A 20,071-nucleotide genomic window follows, 5' to 3' on the forward strand; every position below is an offset into this window, starting at 1 on the left:
CACCCTCAATACCACGACTGAGGTGCCCTTGAGCAAGGCACCGAACCCCCAACTGATCCCCGGGCGCCGCAGCATAAATGGCTGATACCACTCTCTATACTTTCATTGTTTTTTTTAGATGAAAACTATTCTCAGAATCTGGTCAATCATGTCGCGAGTGTTTCCTTCTACAAGAGATTGTTTAAACTGAGATTGTGATGTACTATAGAGCTTTTTCTGCTCTGTCTACAAACCGGCCCACGAGACACAAGCCCCATACTGTTTCTCTGTTACATGTACATCTATTTCATTTAGAACCCAAAGTAGCACATTACAAGTTGAAGATAGTGTGGAAACACTATTTTCTTTGCACACGTCTCTAAACATGACTTTAATAAATAAATTGCAGATGTCATGTAGTTAATTCATTGAAAGGTGCATGTTTTTGACCATTTTAGATGGTCTGTTCCAGCACACAGGCACATGTTTTAGGTATTCATCTGACCAAAAGGTTTGATCTTGGGGAAACACGCACAACAGCAGCTGTGTGTTGCCATGATTGTCTTCATAATTGATCCACTTTTACTAAAACAATGCGGAATGAAGTTACTGTATTCAACAGCACAGTCCCTTAAAATATTGTAGTATATTTTTTTCCCTTCCAAATATCTAAACATGTATTTAGCTTAAATATTAGCTGTTAAGTGTTTATAAAGTAGTCATGCCTGTTGTTGAAATTTTATAACATATATTTCACCAAACCTAAAGGACTGAAAATTAAGTTTAACATAAGTCTGCAAAGGCTCAAATGGGCCCTGCTGTAGTGCTCTGAGCACTAGAGACAGGTCCCAAGAGGGTATAGAGGGGTGCCGTGGAGGATTTAACCTTCTTGCCCCCCTAAGGAGCCTGATGACGAAGTCATGCTTACCCACCGACTTCCCTTCCACAGGGTCGTTGTTGGCAGCAATCGCAGCCACATAGACTTTAAGGGTGGATGGAGAAAGCCTTTGATGAATGTGAATGAGGTTATACGCACTGCGGAGGTCCAACTTGGTGAAGATGGTGGCACCGCGTAGATGTTCCAGGGCTGCCAGGACGAGGGGAAGAGGATACCGGAAAAATCCCTTCACTTGATTGGGATGTTCTCTTTTATTCTGGACGGCAAGGGCAGTGACTGTAACATCGAGTGTATTTTGCAAAATTAAAAATTTATTTATACCGTATGTATTTAAATGTATGAAAATTCTTCAAAAAGAACACACAGAGTGATCTCAGCTGCCATAGTTGCAACACTTGCGTCATCAGAACAGGGTGTTCAACGCACCACTGTTTCCGTTTAATAAACGTTTTGCACCGTTTTTTCGGGGCTGAACGCAGCCCAGGTTAGACTAACTACGCGTGCGCATTTAGAGTGCGTTCTTTCACTGCATGATTCAGTCTATTAATATGCATTAATGATCATAATTCAATATAAGGGGGCAGAGAATATATATATTTATATCAATCCATATAGTTAATCAATATCACACGAAGAGTGCCGTTTTAGGTTACAAATGTGATATTGATTTTATTCAACAGTTCAATAAACAAGAAGAAAATATTAAGAGACTTACGTTTTAGCCACCATATTTCCTGTTTTTGTGCTATTTCGACAACAGAAAATATTCCAAAAACAGCGCTGTTTTGCGTCTCTGAGCAACATGACAGTGTTTAGTTCCTGAATGAATGAATCAATCGTTTAAATGATTCGGTTCAATCGCAATGACTCACTTATTAACACTGACTTGATGCCATCTACTGGTGATTTTAATTTCACATTTACAGTATGTTTTCATTTTTTAAATAATTTCAAATATAATTTCATGTTTAAAATATCAAAACATTATTTATGCAATTCTAACTGCAAGTTAAAGCATTCCATGTCCCTCTAAGCTGCATGAGTAAATACATCTAAATGCCACTTCATATGCATCTTCTGTAAAGCTGAATCTTATTGATACCGATTTCATTTGTTTAGTAACAGCCTAAATGTATTATTATAATTGACTGATTAAATGTAAGAATTTGACTCAAAAGATGATGCACACTTTTAGAAAATAATTTTATAAAGGTAAAAATGCCCATAAAAGGTAAAATCAATTTAAACTTATTGGAAAAGATTTATTTCTATCACTGCTGTGAACTGACCACACAGAATATGAAGAATATCAAAAACTTTAGGATTCAGCTGTCCACGGTAGTCCTTAAGATAACAGCACAATAACACACTCAGCAAAATATTGTCTAATTATCTTTATCGATAAAATCCCAGAAAATGTTGAGATGTTTTTGTTAGTATTGCACATCCCTAGTAGGCTACTGACACCAAATGATTTGCAACGGTTGCTTTGTCACTTCCAGTGTAGACAGCCTCAGGCTGTTGGTTTATTTCTGTTGGGTTGTAATTAAAAGACAAACTTGTCATGACATTTGACTTTCTCTGTATAGATTTATTCATATATTTGTTTGTTTTAGAGTGTTGTTTTAATGTTTCTGTATTTTTCATCTTTATGATATTTTGGAAAGACTGAAGATCAGCGCAGAATTCAATAATCTTGTGAATGGACCACAGCTAGTCCTTTTGCAGTTTTTTTTTTTTAATCCATCAAAATGTTATATGCAGACATGACTTTCAAATTGTTGAGCTTGGACAAAGATTCACCGCGGTAAGCTTATAATAATAATGTTTTCTAATTTACCTCGGTTTAACAACCCTAAACCCTTACAGTAATGCAAATACAGTAATTATGTGTTATATTCGCGGTGGGATACAACTACCGGAAACCAACAATACATATTTTTTTTTCTACCTATTAGATTGTGTTTTATTAACGTCTACACCTACCCCAACCCTAAACCTGCCCCTTACAGTAATGCAGATGCATTAAATATTGTTGTTCAGCGTGAGAAAAAGAACGAGATATTGATGTGCGCATGCGCAGTAAGCCCCTGTAGGAAAATCTAGTAGAATAAAATGTCAGGACACCGGTAAGTGGAGTTCTCAGCAGTGTGCTTGTAAACTTATCTTATTGAATTATTATTATTTTACGAGAACGGCGTGAAGAGATCATGCACAGCTGTTGTTCATATTGCTGTGAGTAGCCTGTGGAAACAAGGTTAGCTGCAGCAAGGGGCTACAATATTTTTGTTCAATGTTTTCCTAATGACAGTTTTATAAAGGCTACTACGAACACCCTTTTCCCATTTTTATCACAGAATGATTCAGGAAATATATTTTATAGTTTCTATACTAAATGATATGTCAATCAGTACTGCATTTTTCGTATAGTTTATTTATTTATTACCTGAAGATAACTTGAAAAACACACATAAACCATCTATATTCGCAGTCGTGTGTTTAATGTCTTCACGTTTCATCAATAAAAACGTTTCTGCTTTTTATTCAGTTCAGCTACAGCGATAGTGTGAGTTTGTCCATACCTCGAAAGTTTCTGCGCGAGAGCTTCAAATATGAATGAAACATGCACTGCACGAGAGAGTGTTAAGCTCTCATGATATTCACATCTCCTCATTTTGGATACGAATAAAACGTCAGGTCATGTCTCTTTTAATTTGAATCTAGATTTAAATCTAGAAACCTCTATGTGAAAACACCTTCTCGAGCTCGAATGAAGTGCGGGGGATGAATTTACATTTTATTAAAATTAATATTAATTTTACTAACGTAGTTCTACACACAGCCATAAAAACAAAGGTGCTTGTTCTCGTTCGTTCTTGCTGTTTAATTGGGAAAAGTTTAAAGCGCGTCGAGGTGTCTTGTCTTTTTTACTGCTTATACTGATTTTCTCGTCCTCTGAATCAAACTTATCAATCCTGTTTTTATAATCATTATCATTCAAAAAATTAATAAATTCAGAACATGATTAAAATACAATTCTATTTTCAATAAGACAGGAATATTTTTTTTCTACAACAACAGTAGTGTTTACAACAGAAAAACCACCATACCCTGTAAACTCAATAACAATAATAATAATAATAATAATAATATCATTCCAGAGTAATTAAGAGGTGCAAAAAATGTCTTTAACATTTAAACTTAAAATGGTCTTTTCTGTTCTGTGTTTCTTTTTCAAACCTGCGTCATGGCATTTGCTGCTTTATCAATACAGAAGCATCCATTTCGATACACATATCAGCAAGGAGCACAGCCCTATTAAAAGCCGTGTTCCATGTGCCCCTTTTATACTTTGAACACCTGCCCCACCAAAGGTCTCTGCACGGCCCTGCCAGTGACCAATGATTATGTTCTAATTGATTAACATGGTGCTTTGCTGTATACCTCTTGGCAGACACTGGAGGACAGTGAAAGCCCCAGAATTGAAAGAGTGGGGCAGTGCAATGGTAGAAATAACATCTTATGAATCCATGCTTAATTGAGTGTTAGAGAGGAGGGGTTGTCTCCCTGGGAAGAGCTCTGGACATATATTACAGTAAGGTCTCAAAATAAATAGACAACTATTTTGTGTTCTGTCTTGCACTGTATTTTATTTAATGGTTAAAATGTGCCTGTAGAAATCTGTGACCCTGTATCGTTTTTGTAATGTTGTACTTCTGTTACCTATCAACCTTCCAAAAAAAGATCTTTTTAAAATCCCCAAAAAAGGAAGAAATTGTTCATCAACAAAAAAGGGACAAAATATGTTTGCTGCAGTTTAAATATTACACAACTGACTTGGGAGATGGTAGTGTGTTACTGCTTCAAGGTGATCTGCCAGCTTGTAATAAAGTTTCCCAGGTCAATTATAAAATTTTGCATTGAGAGCCCAGAAACACAGAACAAGCTCAGGGCCAACAAACAAATTTTTTCCACTGTATTTCATGAAAATTCACCTGTCACATATAGTTGCCTGTTCTGAAATGCAAAAGATGCAAATTAAACGGGTGTTGTATAACCAAAACAAATTTTTATTTTACCTTTAAGCGCACCACCTGCCTGCTTTGGAGCTCTATTTAAGCAGCAGCCTCTTCAAAACCATCTCACTTTTCTGACTTTCACCAGACGAGCTGATTTTGAGAAAAAGTTAATCAGACTACAGTCATCTATGTGAGTATATTTCTAGTAATGGGCACTTAAAATGTAATTTGTGTATCAAACAACTTGATACTTTGTAGGAGGTTATAATTATACAACAGGGCCTGGTGTCATCTGAGGGCTAATTAATTAATCCACTTGATTTATATCTGATGTTGATTTGAATGTTATTCTGTGATCTAATTTTCAGATTCAGTTTAAAGATGTCCAAACCAACAACTGTGCAAAACATTGGTGGTGGAGGAGGTGCTCCATTTTCATTTACAGGTGAGAAGAACGGTGCCAATTTAGAGAAGATCGGGGTGTGGCTGGGAGAATGGCAGGTGAAGGCTGTCAAGGTTTGGCTTTCAGATGGCAGAAGTGAAACCTTTGGCAATCCAGCCGGACCGTATCAAGAGTACGCATTCAAGTCTGGTGAGTGTTTCACCTCACTGTCCCTGTGGGACAATGGAGAAAAAAGACGTCTTGGAGCCATCAAATTCAAGACCAATCAAGGTGGAGAATTTTTAGCAAGAATGACCAAATACTCCCTGCCAACAGAATATCCCATGGATGTCGGCTCTGGGTTTTGTCTGGGAGTTGTAGGAAGAGCTGGTGCAGATATTGACCGCATAGGATTCATGTTTCTTAATGCAGTTCAATCAACAGTTCTCACCAATGTCAGCTATCCCACTCTCCACCAGCTGATACCAAAGGTGTCAGTGGAAGAGATCAAATCCATCGCTTACAAGAATGAAACCTCTGCTAATCAAAAGCAAACAGTGGAAACTTCAAAGAAAGTGACCAAAAAATCTTCATGGTCCATGAGTAACAGCATTACAGCAACATTCAGTGTGGAAGTGAAGGCAGGGATTCCAGGGATTGCAGACGTTTCTACAGGATTCAGTGTCAGCGTTGGATCAGAAAGCACTTACAGTCATGAGTACACCGATGAGAGAACCGAAACTCTGACCTTCCCTCTTGACGTGCCGCCTAAAAAGAAGGTGGATATTGATATCAACATCGGCAGAGCCACGTTTGACCTGCCTTACACTGGCACATTGAAGATCACTTGCAAGAACGGCAGTGTGTTAGAGTTTGGGACCAGGGGCCAATACAAAGGCGTCACTTACACTGATATCAAAGTGAATACTAAAGAATATGATCTGTAATGTTAAGGCAGATTATACATGCAACACATAATTTTTTTCATTTTCCTTCTGATATTATCAGTAATGTATCAGTTATTCTACATATAATATCAGGGGATTTTAGGGAAAATATATATTCCACATTATTCTTTAAATAATATTTTATGATTTTATTACAGATACATTCATATAGTTTATACTCTGTCTAATCGCTTTAATATAATCTTTAGAATATCAGTTACTCTACATTTAATCGTAATTGTCCTGGGTGTTCAAGGGATATATATATACATATATATATATATATGAACTCAACACTGTTATTCTTGAAATTATGTTTTATTATTTTAATATAGCAACATTCATATAGCTAATACTTTGTGTAATCTCTTTAATATAAAATCTCACTTGATCATGTAAGATTTTCAGATGTGTTTAATCTGACATTTAATAAAAGGATTACACTTCATTAAATTAACAATGGTATCAATTTTCTGTTTCTTGTACATGTCCGGCTGTGAGGAATACATTACTAATCTAATTTAGCACACCAGTGTTTCCATGTATTAATGTATGCAATCATACAAATTTCATTAGGTCCAGATTTTTAGAACCAAACAAGTGGAAACCAGGTTCAGGTTGAGCAATTTGAGGAAATATAAATCAAAAGTGACATGCTGCAGAACATCAGTGTTTCTCTGCTCATCCTTGACTTAAACACAGGTTCTACTCTTCAGCACAGTGATGACCCACAAAACTCAGACAAACAGAATCCCTTTAATATCCTAACAGTACATTTAACACGAACAGATCACCCCCATATCATTTTGTGCGAAAACACATGAACTTACACTTAATTTGAGCATTTACTCTAAAACCTTTTTCCTTTCGAGTGCAATGTGAATTCGCTGTAATTTTATAGTAAGCTGCTGGCTGCAAGTTTGCCAAAATTGTACTTTTTTTTTTACAGTTTGCTTGCCATGAACTAAATTTATAACTGTTAAAACACTCAAACTTGGAATAAGTGACATTTAAAGTAAAGCTAACAATGATAGAACAGGCTAGACCCATCTGTAGAAGAACAGATGAGAAAGAGATCTCACCATGAGCTTCGCAGAATTTGACTCTATAGTCTTTGGATACGATCAGTGTAACTTTATCACTGGTGTGAGTATCGTGATTCTTGTGATTCTCTTCCAGTACAGCTGTGTGTGAGATTCATTAACAGAACTGATTCTGTATTCCTGTGATTGACTGTTATTACCATAAAAAATATGGTAGCAACATTTTAGGTTTTTACGGATTTAACTAAAATTTACATTTAAATACCGTAATTTCATTAACTGATACTGAAATCTTTTTTGTACCTTCGTAATACACTTATATACCAAAAGCAGGTGGTGATGAGAAAGTCACATGATGATCCAAAGCCCATCACAAGCAGCATTTAAATGTTAACATATATAGAAGGTGCACAGTGTCATTCACACAAACACTAAACACCATCATGGTAACACACATGAAACTGAAATAATGCAATAAATATTAATTTAACAACATTAGATGTAACATACAACCCTAATGTACACAACTGATAAGAAAACAACTAAGACGCAACATAGTTATTAAAAAAAAAAAAAAAAATATATATATATATATATATATATACCTAAAGGATTATTAGGAACACCTGTTCAATTTGTCATTAATGCAATTATCTAATCAACCAATCACATGGCAGTTGCTTCAATGCATTTAGGGGTGTGGTCCTGGTCAAGACAATCTCCTGAACTCCAAACTGAATGTCAGAATGGGAAAGAAAGGTGATTTAAGCAATTTTGAGCGTGACATGGTTGTTGGTGCCAGACTGGCCAGTCTGAGTATTTCACAATCTGCTCAGTTACTGGGATTTTCATGCACAACCATTACTAGGGTTTACAAAGAATGGTGTGAAAAGGGAAAAACATCCAGTATGCGGCAGTCCTGTGGGCGAAAATGCCTTGTTGATGCTAGAGGTCAGAGGAGAATGGGCCGACTGATTCAAGCTGATAGAAGAGCAACTTTGACTGAAATAACCACTCGTTACAACCGAGGTATGCAGCAAAGCATTTGTGAAGCCACAACACGCACAACCTTGAGGCGGATGGGCTACAACAGCAGAAGACCCCACCGGGTACCACTCATCTCCACTACAAATAGGAAAAAGAGGCTACAATTTGCACGAGCTCACCAAAATTGGACGCAATATGCAATATGTGTGACAAAAATAAGTGAACATGGTTCTCTGCTTTTATACCCTTTTGCCCCATGTTTTCAATAGCTATCTCCCAATATGCTCATATATAGCTAAGTAAGTGCGATAAACACATTTGATACATTTCATTCCTCACGTAGCGTCTTCCCAGAATCCTCATGATATTCTGTTTTTCCTAAGCAAGCAAGAACTTGACACATTCTCGTGCAAGGCAGAGAAAGGCCTCATAGGCCCTGTGCTCAAACAGTTATATGATGTTATATGGTTAATTGTGGTATAAAGGAATATTGAACATATGAATATAAATATATATATCTTAATATCCATATAGTAAGTATATGTAGGCTAAATATGATAAATTCAAAATTTCTCACACATAATTCACTGTAAATGATATGTTCTTTTTCACTTCCAAAATCGGTATGCTACCGTAAAATTACATGTAATGTCCAATATAGTTTTTCACAGTATATAATAGGGGAACTTACTGTTAACAATTTAACAGGTTTTTACTTTAGCAGTATGGTCATTTTTTACAATTGGGTGTGACTTATGCTGACTTATAGTTGCCAATAATTTGAGCAAAAAATAAAATAATAATAATATTAGTTTGAGTAAAAAAAAAAAAGGAAAGGAAAAGAAAAGAAAAAAAAAATCAAAATTTACTAAATATAAATATGAATATGAATATTTCACTTGTCCTAAGGAATGCAAGTGGAACTTTGTCAATTTGCCTTGCAAAGCATTAAACAACTAATAATCAGTTAAAAATAACATAACCTGATATAGTTTATTAAAGTTTTAAAGGTATAACGTGCTGTTATGGGGTACTCATGATTCTTTGTTGAAAATTTGCATTAGCACTTCTATCATTCATCTTTTCCCTCGCCCCTGATGACAACAAATGAAAATAAAGTAGGCAGGGTTTACTGTTCAAAGAATCAGAGATCGAATTCCAGTGTGAAGCATCAGTTTTAATTTGAAATGAAATTTCAACCCTGCCAAAATGGGCACTCATGGGCATGTAAGTCGGCAATGTATTATAGTAGGCCTACGCTGTACTGACTTCAAACGAAACAATTATATTCGATAAAACAACACCATTAAATATAGAGCTACAAGTTCATTTACACACAGGGTTCATTTAAAATGCAAAGCTTTTTTTTTATATTTGATTAAATCTGAAAGTCATACATGATGAAGTAAATCACATAATTTATTAGTAGCGATGATTACAAAATGGAGCTGCATGAATATTTTGTAACAGAATCAGAATAGATTATTTGGAAAAGACAATGCTGAGCATATACTTTTTTCCTGTTTAATATCATTGAGCAAAGAGTCATTTGAAATGGATCAGTGCAGACAAATCAAAACAAAACACGATCAAAGGTTGGTCAACTGATACATTGCTGGTAAAATCAGATAAAACCCAGCTAAGAACAATCTTAACATTACAGATCGGATTCTTTAGTATTCACTTTGATATCAGTGTAAGTGATGCCTTTGTATTGGCCCTTGGTTTCATACTCTAACACACTGCTGTTCTTGCAAGTGATCTTCACTGTGCCAGTGTACGGCAGGTCAAACGTGGCTCTGCCGATGGTGATGTCAACATCCACCCTTTTTCTCGGTGGAACATCTACAGTGGAAGACAGTGTTTCGGTTCTCTCATCGGTGTGCTCATGACTGTAAGTGCTTTCTGCTCCAACGCTGACATTGAATCCTGTAGAAACTTCTAGAACCTCTGGAATCCCTGCCTTCACTTCCACACTAAATGTTTCTGTCAAGCTGTTACTCACAGACCATGAAGATATTTTGGTCACTTTCTTTGACGTTTCAATTGTTTGCTGTTGGTTAGTGGAGGTTTCATTCACGTAAGAGCCAGATTTGATCTCTTCCATTGCCACCTGTGGTATCAGCTGGTGGAGAGTGGGATAGTTGACATTGGCGAGAACTGTTGATTGAACTGCATTGAGAAACATGAATCCCATGCAGTCAATATCTGAACCAGATCTTCCTTCAACTCCCAAACAAAATCTAGAGCCGATATCAATGGGATATTCTTTTTTCAAACCCCAGTTTGTCATGTTTGCAAAAAATTCTCCACCCTGGTTGGTCTTGAATTTGATGGCTCCAAGACGTGTTCCTTCTCCGTTCCCCCAGAGGCACAGTGAGGTGAAACACTCACCAGACTTGAATACGTACTCTTGATACGGTCCATCTGGATTGCCAAAGGTTTCACTTCTGCCATCTGAAAGCCACCAACTTTTTGCAGAGTTGTTGGGCTGGACATCTTTAAAGTACATCTGAAAATGACATCACAGAATAACATTCAATATAACAGAGATGTATGTGAAATACATTTATTTTTGTGTCTCATTATCTAAAACATTTTTTAAATTCTTTAGAACATTTTGTTCCTTGTTTCAACTCTCTTAAAGTAATTTCTATTTGCTTTTAATCCTCATTTACTGATATCTATACCCTATTATATGTCCTGCAATAACCTCCTGCAAAATATCAAGCTGTTTGCTACATGAGTGAGCATCACTGGAAAAATACTCACAGATGACTGTAGCCTGATGAACGTTTTCTCAAGATCAGCTTGTCTAATGAAAGCCAGAAATGTAAGATATGTTTGACTGGACAACAGCTTAAATACAGATCCAAACGGGGCAGGCGGTACCTAGAAAAACACACCCTGTGTCAGAGTCATCTGCCAAAAATAAAAAATAAAAGTAGTTGCATGTGAAAATTGATAAGACGTATAACTTAAATGCATCATACGTTTATTTGGATTAAAGTGTCAAACGTATCAATATAACAAAATTTGGGGTTTTTGGCTATGGAAATGCCCATATATATGCCTTCATGACTGATTAATTAAACTCTGTGTTTTAAATTAAAATATGATTACTTATGAAAGATGATGTGATTTAGCTCTGTTCAGAGCTTTTTTACATAAATAGTTACATAAAGTTACATAAATAGTTGTGAGTGAAAGCTTTACATTACTGTGATTAGTGCTCCTTTTGATTAACTTTGAGCCTAGCTTAATTCAAATCATGTCTGACTCAATGATTGTCTTGCAATATTTATTTCAACAGATTCTGTTGTGCTGTATCGCATTAGGGAGTACAAAAAAAGGGTGCTGACCGATTTTCTGGTCGTAAATTCCCAACATTCTAGTAACTGAATAATTTTAGAATCATTTTTTAATGCTTAGCCCTGTTAAGCCTGACATATAAAATAATAGAAAAATATAGTTGACTAAAGACTTAAGAAACAATAGCAATTTTAAACACAAAAAAGTATTTTATGCTATCGATCAAAACATGTTAAAAAAAATTAAAGAAAGAAATTAGAGAAATTAACTCCTTTTTTTTTTTTTTGCCCCATACAAAATATAGCAAACAGAGACTGAAGAAATAAAAGAAATTAAAATCAAATCAAATCCAAAAAAAGGAAATTACAACAAAAATTCAGATCATTAAATCAGACACCAGAACAAAACATTAACATACCAGAATTTTGAATATGTAGTATTTATTATTTTAGTATACTTATTATGGTATTCCTTGTGCTCCAATTCAGGGGGTGGCTACCAGTATCTGAGTATCTGAAGTAATTCAATCTTCTTTCCTTTATACCCTTAGGTATTACCCCTGAAATATATTTTATTAAAAAATAAATCTGTAAAATAACAGAAAGAGTACTGGCAGCTCATTACACACAACATTATCCATTAATTTTACAGACATTTCTGTTAACTCTGAAACACAATGCAATTAAGTGTAAAATTCAAAATACAGGTAAAACACCTGTAAATCATCAATAAATACAGAAAAATTCCTTCAACTTATACAGTATATTTTACCCTATTTTTACAGATTTGTTTAGAGTGTAGCAACTACAGGGTCAAAATGAATAACGGCATGAAATATATTCAAACTTGCCAATCCCAAATCCCAAAATGTTTTTTTGCTTTGGACAAGACCAAAAAATGTGATTATAATTGCCAGATTGTACTCCACAGTCCTTCAAACATTTGTCAGAGAATCTTGTATTTATCTTTGTCACAATTTGTTAAGTGCAGAAATATCTGAAGATGATTTTCCATTTAAATTCTCTCCACATATTTGAGTTAGTCACCCTATGAACCTCACGACAAATATTTGCCCAATCCTCCCGAGCAATCTCCTCCTGCATTTCTACCTCCCATCGTTCTTTATATGCAGAAGAATTACCTGAATAAAGTAACAACAGCCCCTGATAGAGATAAATTCTTAACCATATTTCATGTACATTAATCAATAATGTCTCTACTTCATTTGGATTAACAATCTCTTCCCAATCTTCTCAAATTAAATCAAAGTCTGTTATTTGTAAATACAGAAAACCACATTTTTCTGAAACTAAAATGAAATATATAAAACATGATGAAGATGCATGTTTTTGCAGGGGTGTTGCAGGTTGGATTGCTTCAGTCTGTCCCTGTCTGTTGGGCTGCTGAGAGGGTTGCATTTGTAGCGCCGCTTTTTTATTGAATCTTTACCTTACTTTCACTCTCTGTTGTTTAAAGTGATAATATATAACTTAATTCCCACCATATTTCTGGTATTATCTATCAAACTAATCTAACTAATTTGATCGTTCGCTTTTTAAAACCATTCCATTCGTGGTTCCATTCACGTTTCTATTTGCGCCTATTATTGTTTTCTTGTTTCTCGCTCCGTTTTCATTTCTCTCTCGCTGACAGAGAAGGTTTCAGAATTAGAGACACGCATCCAAACTTTAGTTGAGGATAGTAAGAATGTGAGGGCTGTAGATACTGCTTTGGATGCGACTAGCTCAGGGAGTCCTGTGCATTGTTCGGTTCCGGTTGAGCCCGTGCAGCAGGGCAGCTGGGTGACTGTGAGGCGGCCTAGTCGCGGGTCAAAACACTGCTCTTCCGTTCCGATCATCAAACAGGTTCTCCCCACTCAGTGACGCACCCACTGAGAAACCTGATGAAAGTGCTCTAGTTATTGGCGATTCTATTGTACGGAACGTGAAAATAGAGACACCAGCCACCATAGTCCATTATTTACCGGGAGCCAGAGCGCCTGACATCTTGGCAAATTTAAAAGTGCTGGCTAATGCTAAACGTAAATTCAGTAAGATTGTTATCCACGTCGGCGCTAATGATGTTCGACTTTGCCAGTCGGAGATCACTAAATATAATGTTAAAGAGGTGTGTGAACTTGCAAGTACGATGTCAGACACTGTAATATGCTTTGGTCCCCTCCCTGCTTACCATGGCGATGAGATTCATAGCAGACTGCTGTCACTCAATGGCTGGATGTCTAAATGGTGCCCGCAGAATAGCATAGACTTTATAGACAATTGGACGAGTTTTTGGGGCAGACCTGACCTGTTGAAAAGAGATGGAGTTCATCCCTCCTGGGGTGGTGCCGCTCTTCTCTCTAGAAATATGGCACATAGTCTTAGAGTTCGTACTTGACTAACTGGGGCCCAGGTCAGGAAGCAGACAGACTGGCTAATCTGACCGTCTGCTAGCCGCTTTACGTCACAGAAGTTAGTTAATTCTCAGCACATAGAGACTCCTTCACCCAGATATCACACTATAGAGACTGTGTCTGTTCCCCGAACTAGAAAATACAGAAAACGTCCAAACCAAATTAAGAGTAGCAATTTAATTGATGTTAAACAAATAAAAAATCTTTACAATACAGAGAAATAATTGATAAAGCTTGGCTTACTGAATATCAGGTGCCTTTCTACAAAAGCACTTTTTGTAAATGATGTGATCAGTGATAATAATCTAGATTTGCTCTGTTTGACAGAAACATGGCTAAAACCAGATGAATACATTACTTTAAATGAGTCCACCCCTCAAGATTACTGCTATAAAAATGAGCCACGTCCGAAAGGTAAAGGGGGAGGTGTTGCTACAATTTATAGCAATATTTTCAGTATGTCTCGGAGGGCAGGCTTTAACTTGTTTGAAGTTATGGTGCTGCGTATAACATTATCTAGAGAAACACGTGTTAGTGATAAATCCCCTGTGATGTTTGTACTGGCTACTGTATACACGCCACCAGGGCACCACACAGACTTTATTAAAGAATTTGCTGATTTTCTATCTGAGTTAGTACTGGCTGCAGATAAAGTCTTAATTGTTGGCGATTTTAATATCCATGTTGATAATGAAAAAGATGCATTAGGATCAGCATTCATAGAGATTCTGAACTCTATTGGGGTTAGACAACACGTTTCTGGACCTACTCATTGTCGAAATCATACTCTAGATTGAATACTGTCACATGGAATTGATGTTAGTGGTGTAGATCATTATCTAGTCTTGTGTAAACTCCATATAGCTAAAACTGTAAATTCTACACCTTGTTACAAGTATGGTAGAACAATCACTTCTACCACAAAAGACTGCTTTGTAAGTAATCTTCCTGATTTATCTAAATTCCTCAGCATATCCAACAGCGCAGAAAAACTTGATGATGTAACAGAAACTATGGACTCTCTCTTTTCTAGCACTTTAGATACAGTTGCTCCTTTACGCTTAAGGAAGATCAAAGAAAACAGTCTGACTCCGTGGTATAATGAGCACACTCGCACCTTAAAGAGAGCCCGGAAAATGGAGCACAGATGGAGCATCGTGGTTGTATCTCTTTATTAGTTGTACTGGATCTTAGCGCTGCGTTCGACACTATCGACCACAACATTCTTTTAAATAGACTAGAACACTTTGTTGGCATTAGTAGAATTGCATTAGCATGGTTCAAATCGTACTTATCTGAATGCCATCAGTTCGTAGCAGTGAATGGAGAGGTATCATATCGATCACACGTGCAGTACGGAGTACCTCAAGGCTCAGTACTAGGGGCGTTACTTTTCACGCTTTACATGTTACCCTTGGGAGATATTATCAGGAGACATGGTGTTAGTTTTCACTGTTATGCTGATGATACTCAGCTCTATATTTGTTCACAGCCTGGTGAAACACACCAAATTGAGAAACTAGCGCAATGCATAGTCGATAAAAAACTGGATGACAAGTAACTTCTTACTGCTAAATTCTGAAAAATCAGAGGTGTTAATTATCAGACCTAAAAACCACACATGTAATAACCTAGAACACTATCTAACACCTGACGGCTGCTCTGTCAATTCTTTTCATCAGTTAGGAACCTAGGTGTGCTGTTTGATAGCAATCTTTCATTTGAAAGCCATGTTTCTAGCATCTGTAAAACTGCGTTTTTCCATCTCAAAAACATATCTAAATTGCGACCTATGCTCTCAACGTCAACGTGGTTGTTCTGCACGCTTGATCAACAAATTACAGTTGGTCCAAAATGCAGCAGCTAGAGTCCTTACTAGAACCAGGAAGTACGACCATATTAGCCCGGTTCTGTCAACACTGCATTGGCTCCCCATCAAACATCGTATAGATTTTAAAATCTTGTTAATTACTTATAAAGCTCTGAATGGTTTAGCTCCTCAGTACTTGAGCGAGCTCTTATCACATTAGTCCTCCACATCCGCTGCATTCTCAAAACTCTGGCCGTTTGATAATACCTAGAATATCAAAATCGACTGCGGGCGGCAGATCCTTTTCCTATTTAGCACCCAAACTCTGGAACAATCTACCTAATACTGTTTGGCAGGCAGACACACTCTGTCAGTTTAAATCTAGATTAAAGACACATTTCTTTAACCTGGCTTACACATAACACACTAATACACTTCTATTATTCAAATCCGTTAAAGAATTGTTAGGCTGCATTAATTAGATCAACCGGAACCGGGAACACTCCGCATAACACATGATGTACTCGTTACATCATAAGAAGAATGGCATCTATGCTAATATTTGTCTGTTTCTATTCTGTTTCTCAGTCCGTGTCCGGATCAGATGGTGGATCGGCGCCGGGAGATGATGTATGTGGCCCTGATCGTCGGCGGAGGCCGGACACCTGGATGAACCCCGGGGACATATCCCCAGTCACCGTAGCCACCCGATCCGGTCCGTATCCAGCCCAGATGGTCACTGCAGTCACCAGATCCAGTCCGTATCCAGATCAGATGGTGGATCAGCACCCAGAGACGACCTCTACAGCCCTGAACATCAGCGGAGACCAGGACACCGAGATGAGCACCAGAGACAGATCCCCAGTGAGGACCCCGCCACTTAGACAGCCATCGGAAAAGACCACTGGAACCAGTTGAGCCCTTACAATCTGACTTTGCTGCAGTTGGAATTGAACTGCTGGTTTGTTTGGCCAGAGGAGAACTGGCCCCCCGACTGAGCCTGGTTTCTCCCAAGGTTTTTTTCTCCATTCGATGGAGTTTTGGTTCCTTGCCGCTGTCGCCTTTGGCTTGCTTAGTTGGGGACACTTCATTTGCAGCGATATCGTCGACCTGATTGCAAAGACACTATTTAAACTGAACTGAGCTGGATGATGACATCAATTCAATAATGAAATGACTTTAACTGAAAATCTTTTTTTTTATCTTTTCATTTTACATTATTGACACACTATTTTCCTTTTTTGATATTGTGCAGTTGCTTTGACACAATTTACATTGTTAAAAGCGCTATATAAATAAAGGTGACTTGACTTGACTTGTTTAAGGCACACCCTTCTTCAGTGCTCCAGTGTTGAGAAAATATAGTGTTGAAATATGTGAGAAAAAATGTTGGGTTCCAAGTTTCAGTTTTCACAGTCATTCTGAATAATTTTCACTGGAAAATTACTCTTCCTAATGACCAAGCATGTGAAAGGTCCCCAATGTATTGATCAATGTTTTACGTCAGTGGTTTTTAATCTTGGTCCTACTACTGCTCTGCACATTTTGTATGTCTCCTTTATCCGACACACTCATTTCTGAAAATATCATGATGCAGATATTCTTAGGAGTGAATTAAGAAGTGAAAAGTCACTGCGATACACCCACATTTGCTGTAAAATATATGCAGAAAATATGTGGGGGCTCAAATGTTAATGATGTGAGTTTATCAAAAGCTTATCAAAAGCTAATAAGCTAATCATTTTTAATGACAGTGACATGTCCCAGTGACCATTTGCATTGACATTTACAGCTAAGAGAACTGTTTTCATTAAAAATGCATCCCATATTAAAAAAATAAAATAAAATAATAAAAAAAAACACACAGAATGTTGTTGCTACTATTTTTTAAAACTAACAAGCCTGGAAAAATTTAATCTGTCTGGAGGAGATGTAAAGTTACAGATAACACACACATTTATATATTTTACAGGCTACAGTCATCTGTGAGTATTTCTCCAGTGATGCTCACTCGTGTAGCAAACGGCTTGATATTTTTACAGGAGGTTATTGCAGGACATATAATAGGGTATAAATGTCAGTAAATGGGGAGGAAAAGCAAAGATTGGACAGATTTTTGAAGATGTGTGAAGATGAAGCACTAATAAAACTTTAATATGTTCAGTCTTGGAGTTTTTTAAACTAACAATATAAAGGTTGTTCTGTGATTACTTTATAAAAAATCCATTAACACCATCCATCCACGACCTGAAGGTGTATGTTCTTACGATTGTAAGGCCTTTTATTTGCTTAAAAAAAAATATCAATCAGATGGCAGGAGGCATGAAGTAGATTGTGTTCAACAGTTTTTTCACCAAAGTTTTGATCATGTTGATCATTTAGAGACTATAGAAATCGGTGTATCAAATATGATAAAGCTTTATATAAAAAGCTTACCAGTTCACATTAGAATGGCTTCCACTTCATCTGAGTTCAGGTCATATCTTTTCTCTCTGGCTTTTAACATGTAGTAATGTGTGCTTTTGAATGGTTTTAATCTGTTTTTGTCGTTGTATTGGTCTCTGAATGGTTTTAATTTGTTTACTGATTTTCTCCTCATTATATATTATTGTTTGTTGTGCAGTACTTTGGTCAGCCTTGTTTCGTGCTTAAATGTGCTCTAGAAATAAAACTGAACTTGAACTTTATAGGGTTAAAGGCAAACATGCAAATCATGATATAGCCTACTGAAATCATCAAAACATCAGTGTTTATTTTTGCTGTAAATTTCTTTGTATATTTCATAATGATTTCATGTCTGCTTATTGCAAGGCTCCATGAGGATTCTTTTAAAGCATTCCACAGGAAAAAAAAAACGAAATAAAAAATTCAGGTTTGGAATTTAAAAAATTATGACAAATTTCATAAGGGTGCACTAACCTTATTCATTGTGCTCGTTTGTTGAACTGCAGTCCAGTGAGCACTAGGTGGCCCTGTTCTCTTTATTTCTCTTTCTTTGATTATCACTTGCTGTCAGTCCGTGAGGCATCATCTGCTACAGGTTAAAAGTAAGGTCAGATACATTTTAAAAAAACAGCAGGATGTGTGTGTATGCGGTTATGCATAATGTGAAACTCACCGGTCTCAGGTGAGGTGCCCAAAACAACCAGAATCACATGACCTCTAAGCGACTTCGACATGGCAATGTGTGTGTGTGTGGGAAGTCAACACACACGCCTCAGGGCCTGTAAACAGCGCAGAGAAGTAGCGAGGGGCAAAAGTTCAGGTCATGTGCGACTGTCTGTCATCACTTGACGAAAACAGATGTGTCTGACGTTTTTCACTGTGAACTTGCACTCAAATTCAGTTTATTTTGGAATATTGTTAATGCAGGGCTTTGATTTATTCGTCTTAAGTCATAACCAAGATCTTTAGCCTATTATTATACAAATAATCATGACACATGTTTGGAATTTACTCTATTTTATTACCAGTAGGGCCGGTTATTGTCTCAAATTCAGCTTTCGCTGTGTTTGATGACAGGTGTGACTGGTCTCTTCCTAAAAATCACAGTCTAGCACTGTCTAACACCCATCCTCGTTTCTGCCACACGGAAATGTATTTTTGACGAGCGGAGGGTAATGGAGACGAAACGCCCTCCATTTTGGTTTTATCTCAATTACCTGTATGAAATTTTGATGTTGGCTTTGAGAGTGCATGGTAGCAATTCAGTTTCTATGGAGCAGATTAAAGATTGATCATGTATATATAATGACGTCTCGCCTGCGAGCGTGAATGTGTGTGTTCATGCTGCGACCAAACACACTCCCAAAAAGACATTTCCCCAGCACCTCTTCGCAGAGAACACCACACTCATACTCTCGTCACCAAGGCCTTAACATCTCCAAGCCATCTGCTCCATGATTTAGTGGAGCAGTCAAATCTTCTGGGTCAGCAATGATTGAAGTCACATCATCCCTTCTCCCGACATGCAGCTAGGCTTGTGAATTCAGTTTGACATCTGTGAATCATGGATTAACGACTGGTAACAGGTGTCTTGACCTGAACATCTGAACATAGCCCCTAACACAGCCCTACCACCTGGCGCTGAGCTACCAAGAAAAGAATGGGTGTCCTTGAATCTTCTGCGAACTGGTGTTGGTCGCTTTGGTGCATTCATGTACCACTGGGGACTGCAGCAGTCAGCTTCCTGCCAATGCGGAGCTCCTGAGCAGACCGCCCAACACCTGATGGATGAGTGCCCCAATTTCTGTCCACCTTTAGACTTGAACCTTTGTCATC

General features: G+C 37.2%; 2 protein-coding genes across 2 annotated transcripts; one reads left to right on the top strand and one right to left on the bottom strand.

The window, feature by feature from the left end:
- Nucleotides 1-5,027: 5,027 nt before the first annotated feature.
- Nucleotides 5,028-6,679, top strand: LOC306880105 (aerolysin-like protein). Its single transcript, XM_079433412.1, has 2 exons — nt 5,028-5,086; nt 5,265-6,679. The coding sequence occupies exon 2, from the start codon at nt 5,278-5,280 to the stop codon at nt 6,223-6,225; it is 948 nt and encodes a 315-aa protein (XP_079289538.1). The 5' UTR covers nt 5,028-5,086; nt 5,265-5,277; the 3' UTR covers nt 6,226-6,679.
- A 3,233-nt stretch (nt 6,680-9,912) lies between these two features.
- Nucleotides 9,913-10,767, bottom strand: LOC306876961 (aerolysin-like protein; the record flags this gene model as incomplete). The annotated part of the gene is made up of 1 exon (XM_079428443.1): nt 9,913-10,767. The coding sequence occupies one exon, from the start codon at nt 10,765-10,767 to the stop codon at nt 9,913-9,915; it is 855 nt and encodes a 284-aa protein (XP_079284569.1).
- Between the last annotated feature and the right edge of the window lie 9,304 nt (nt 10,768-20,071).

The sequence above is a fragment of the Barbus barbus genome (genome assembly GCF_936440315.1).
Source record: "Barbus barbus genome assembly, chromosome: 2".
NCBI lineage: Eukaryota > Metazoa > Chordata > Actinopteri > Cypriniformes > Cyprinidae > Barbus > Barbus barbus.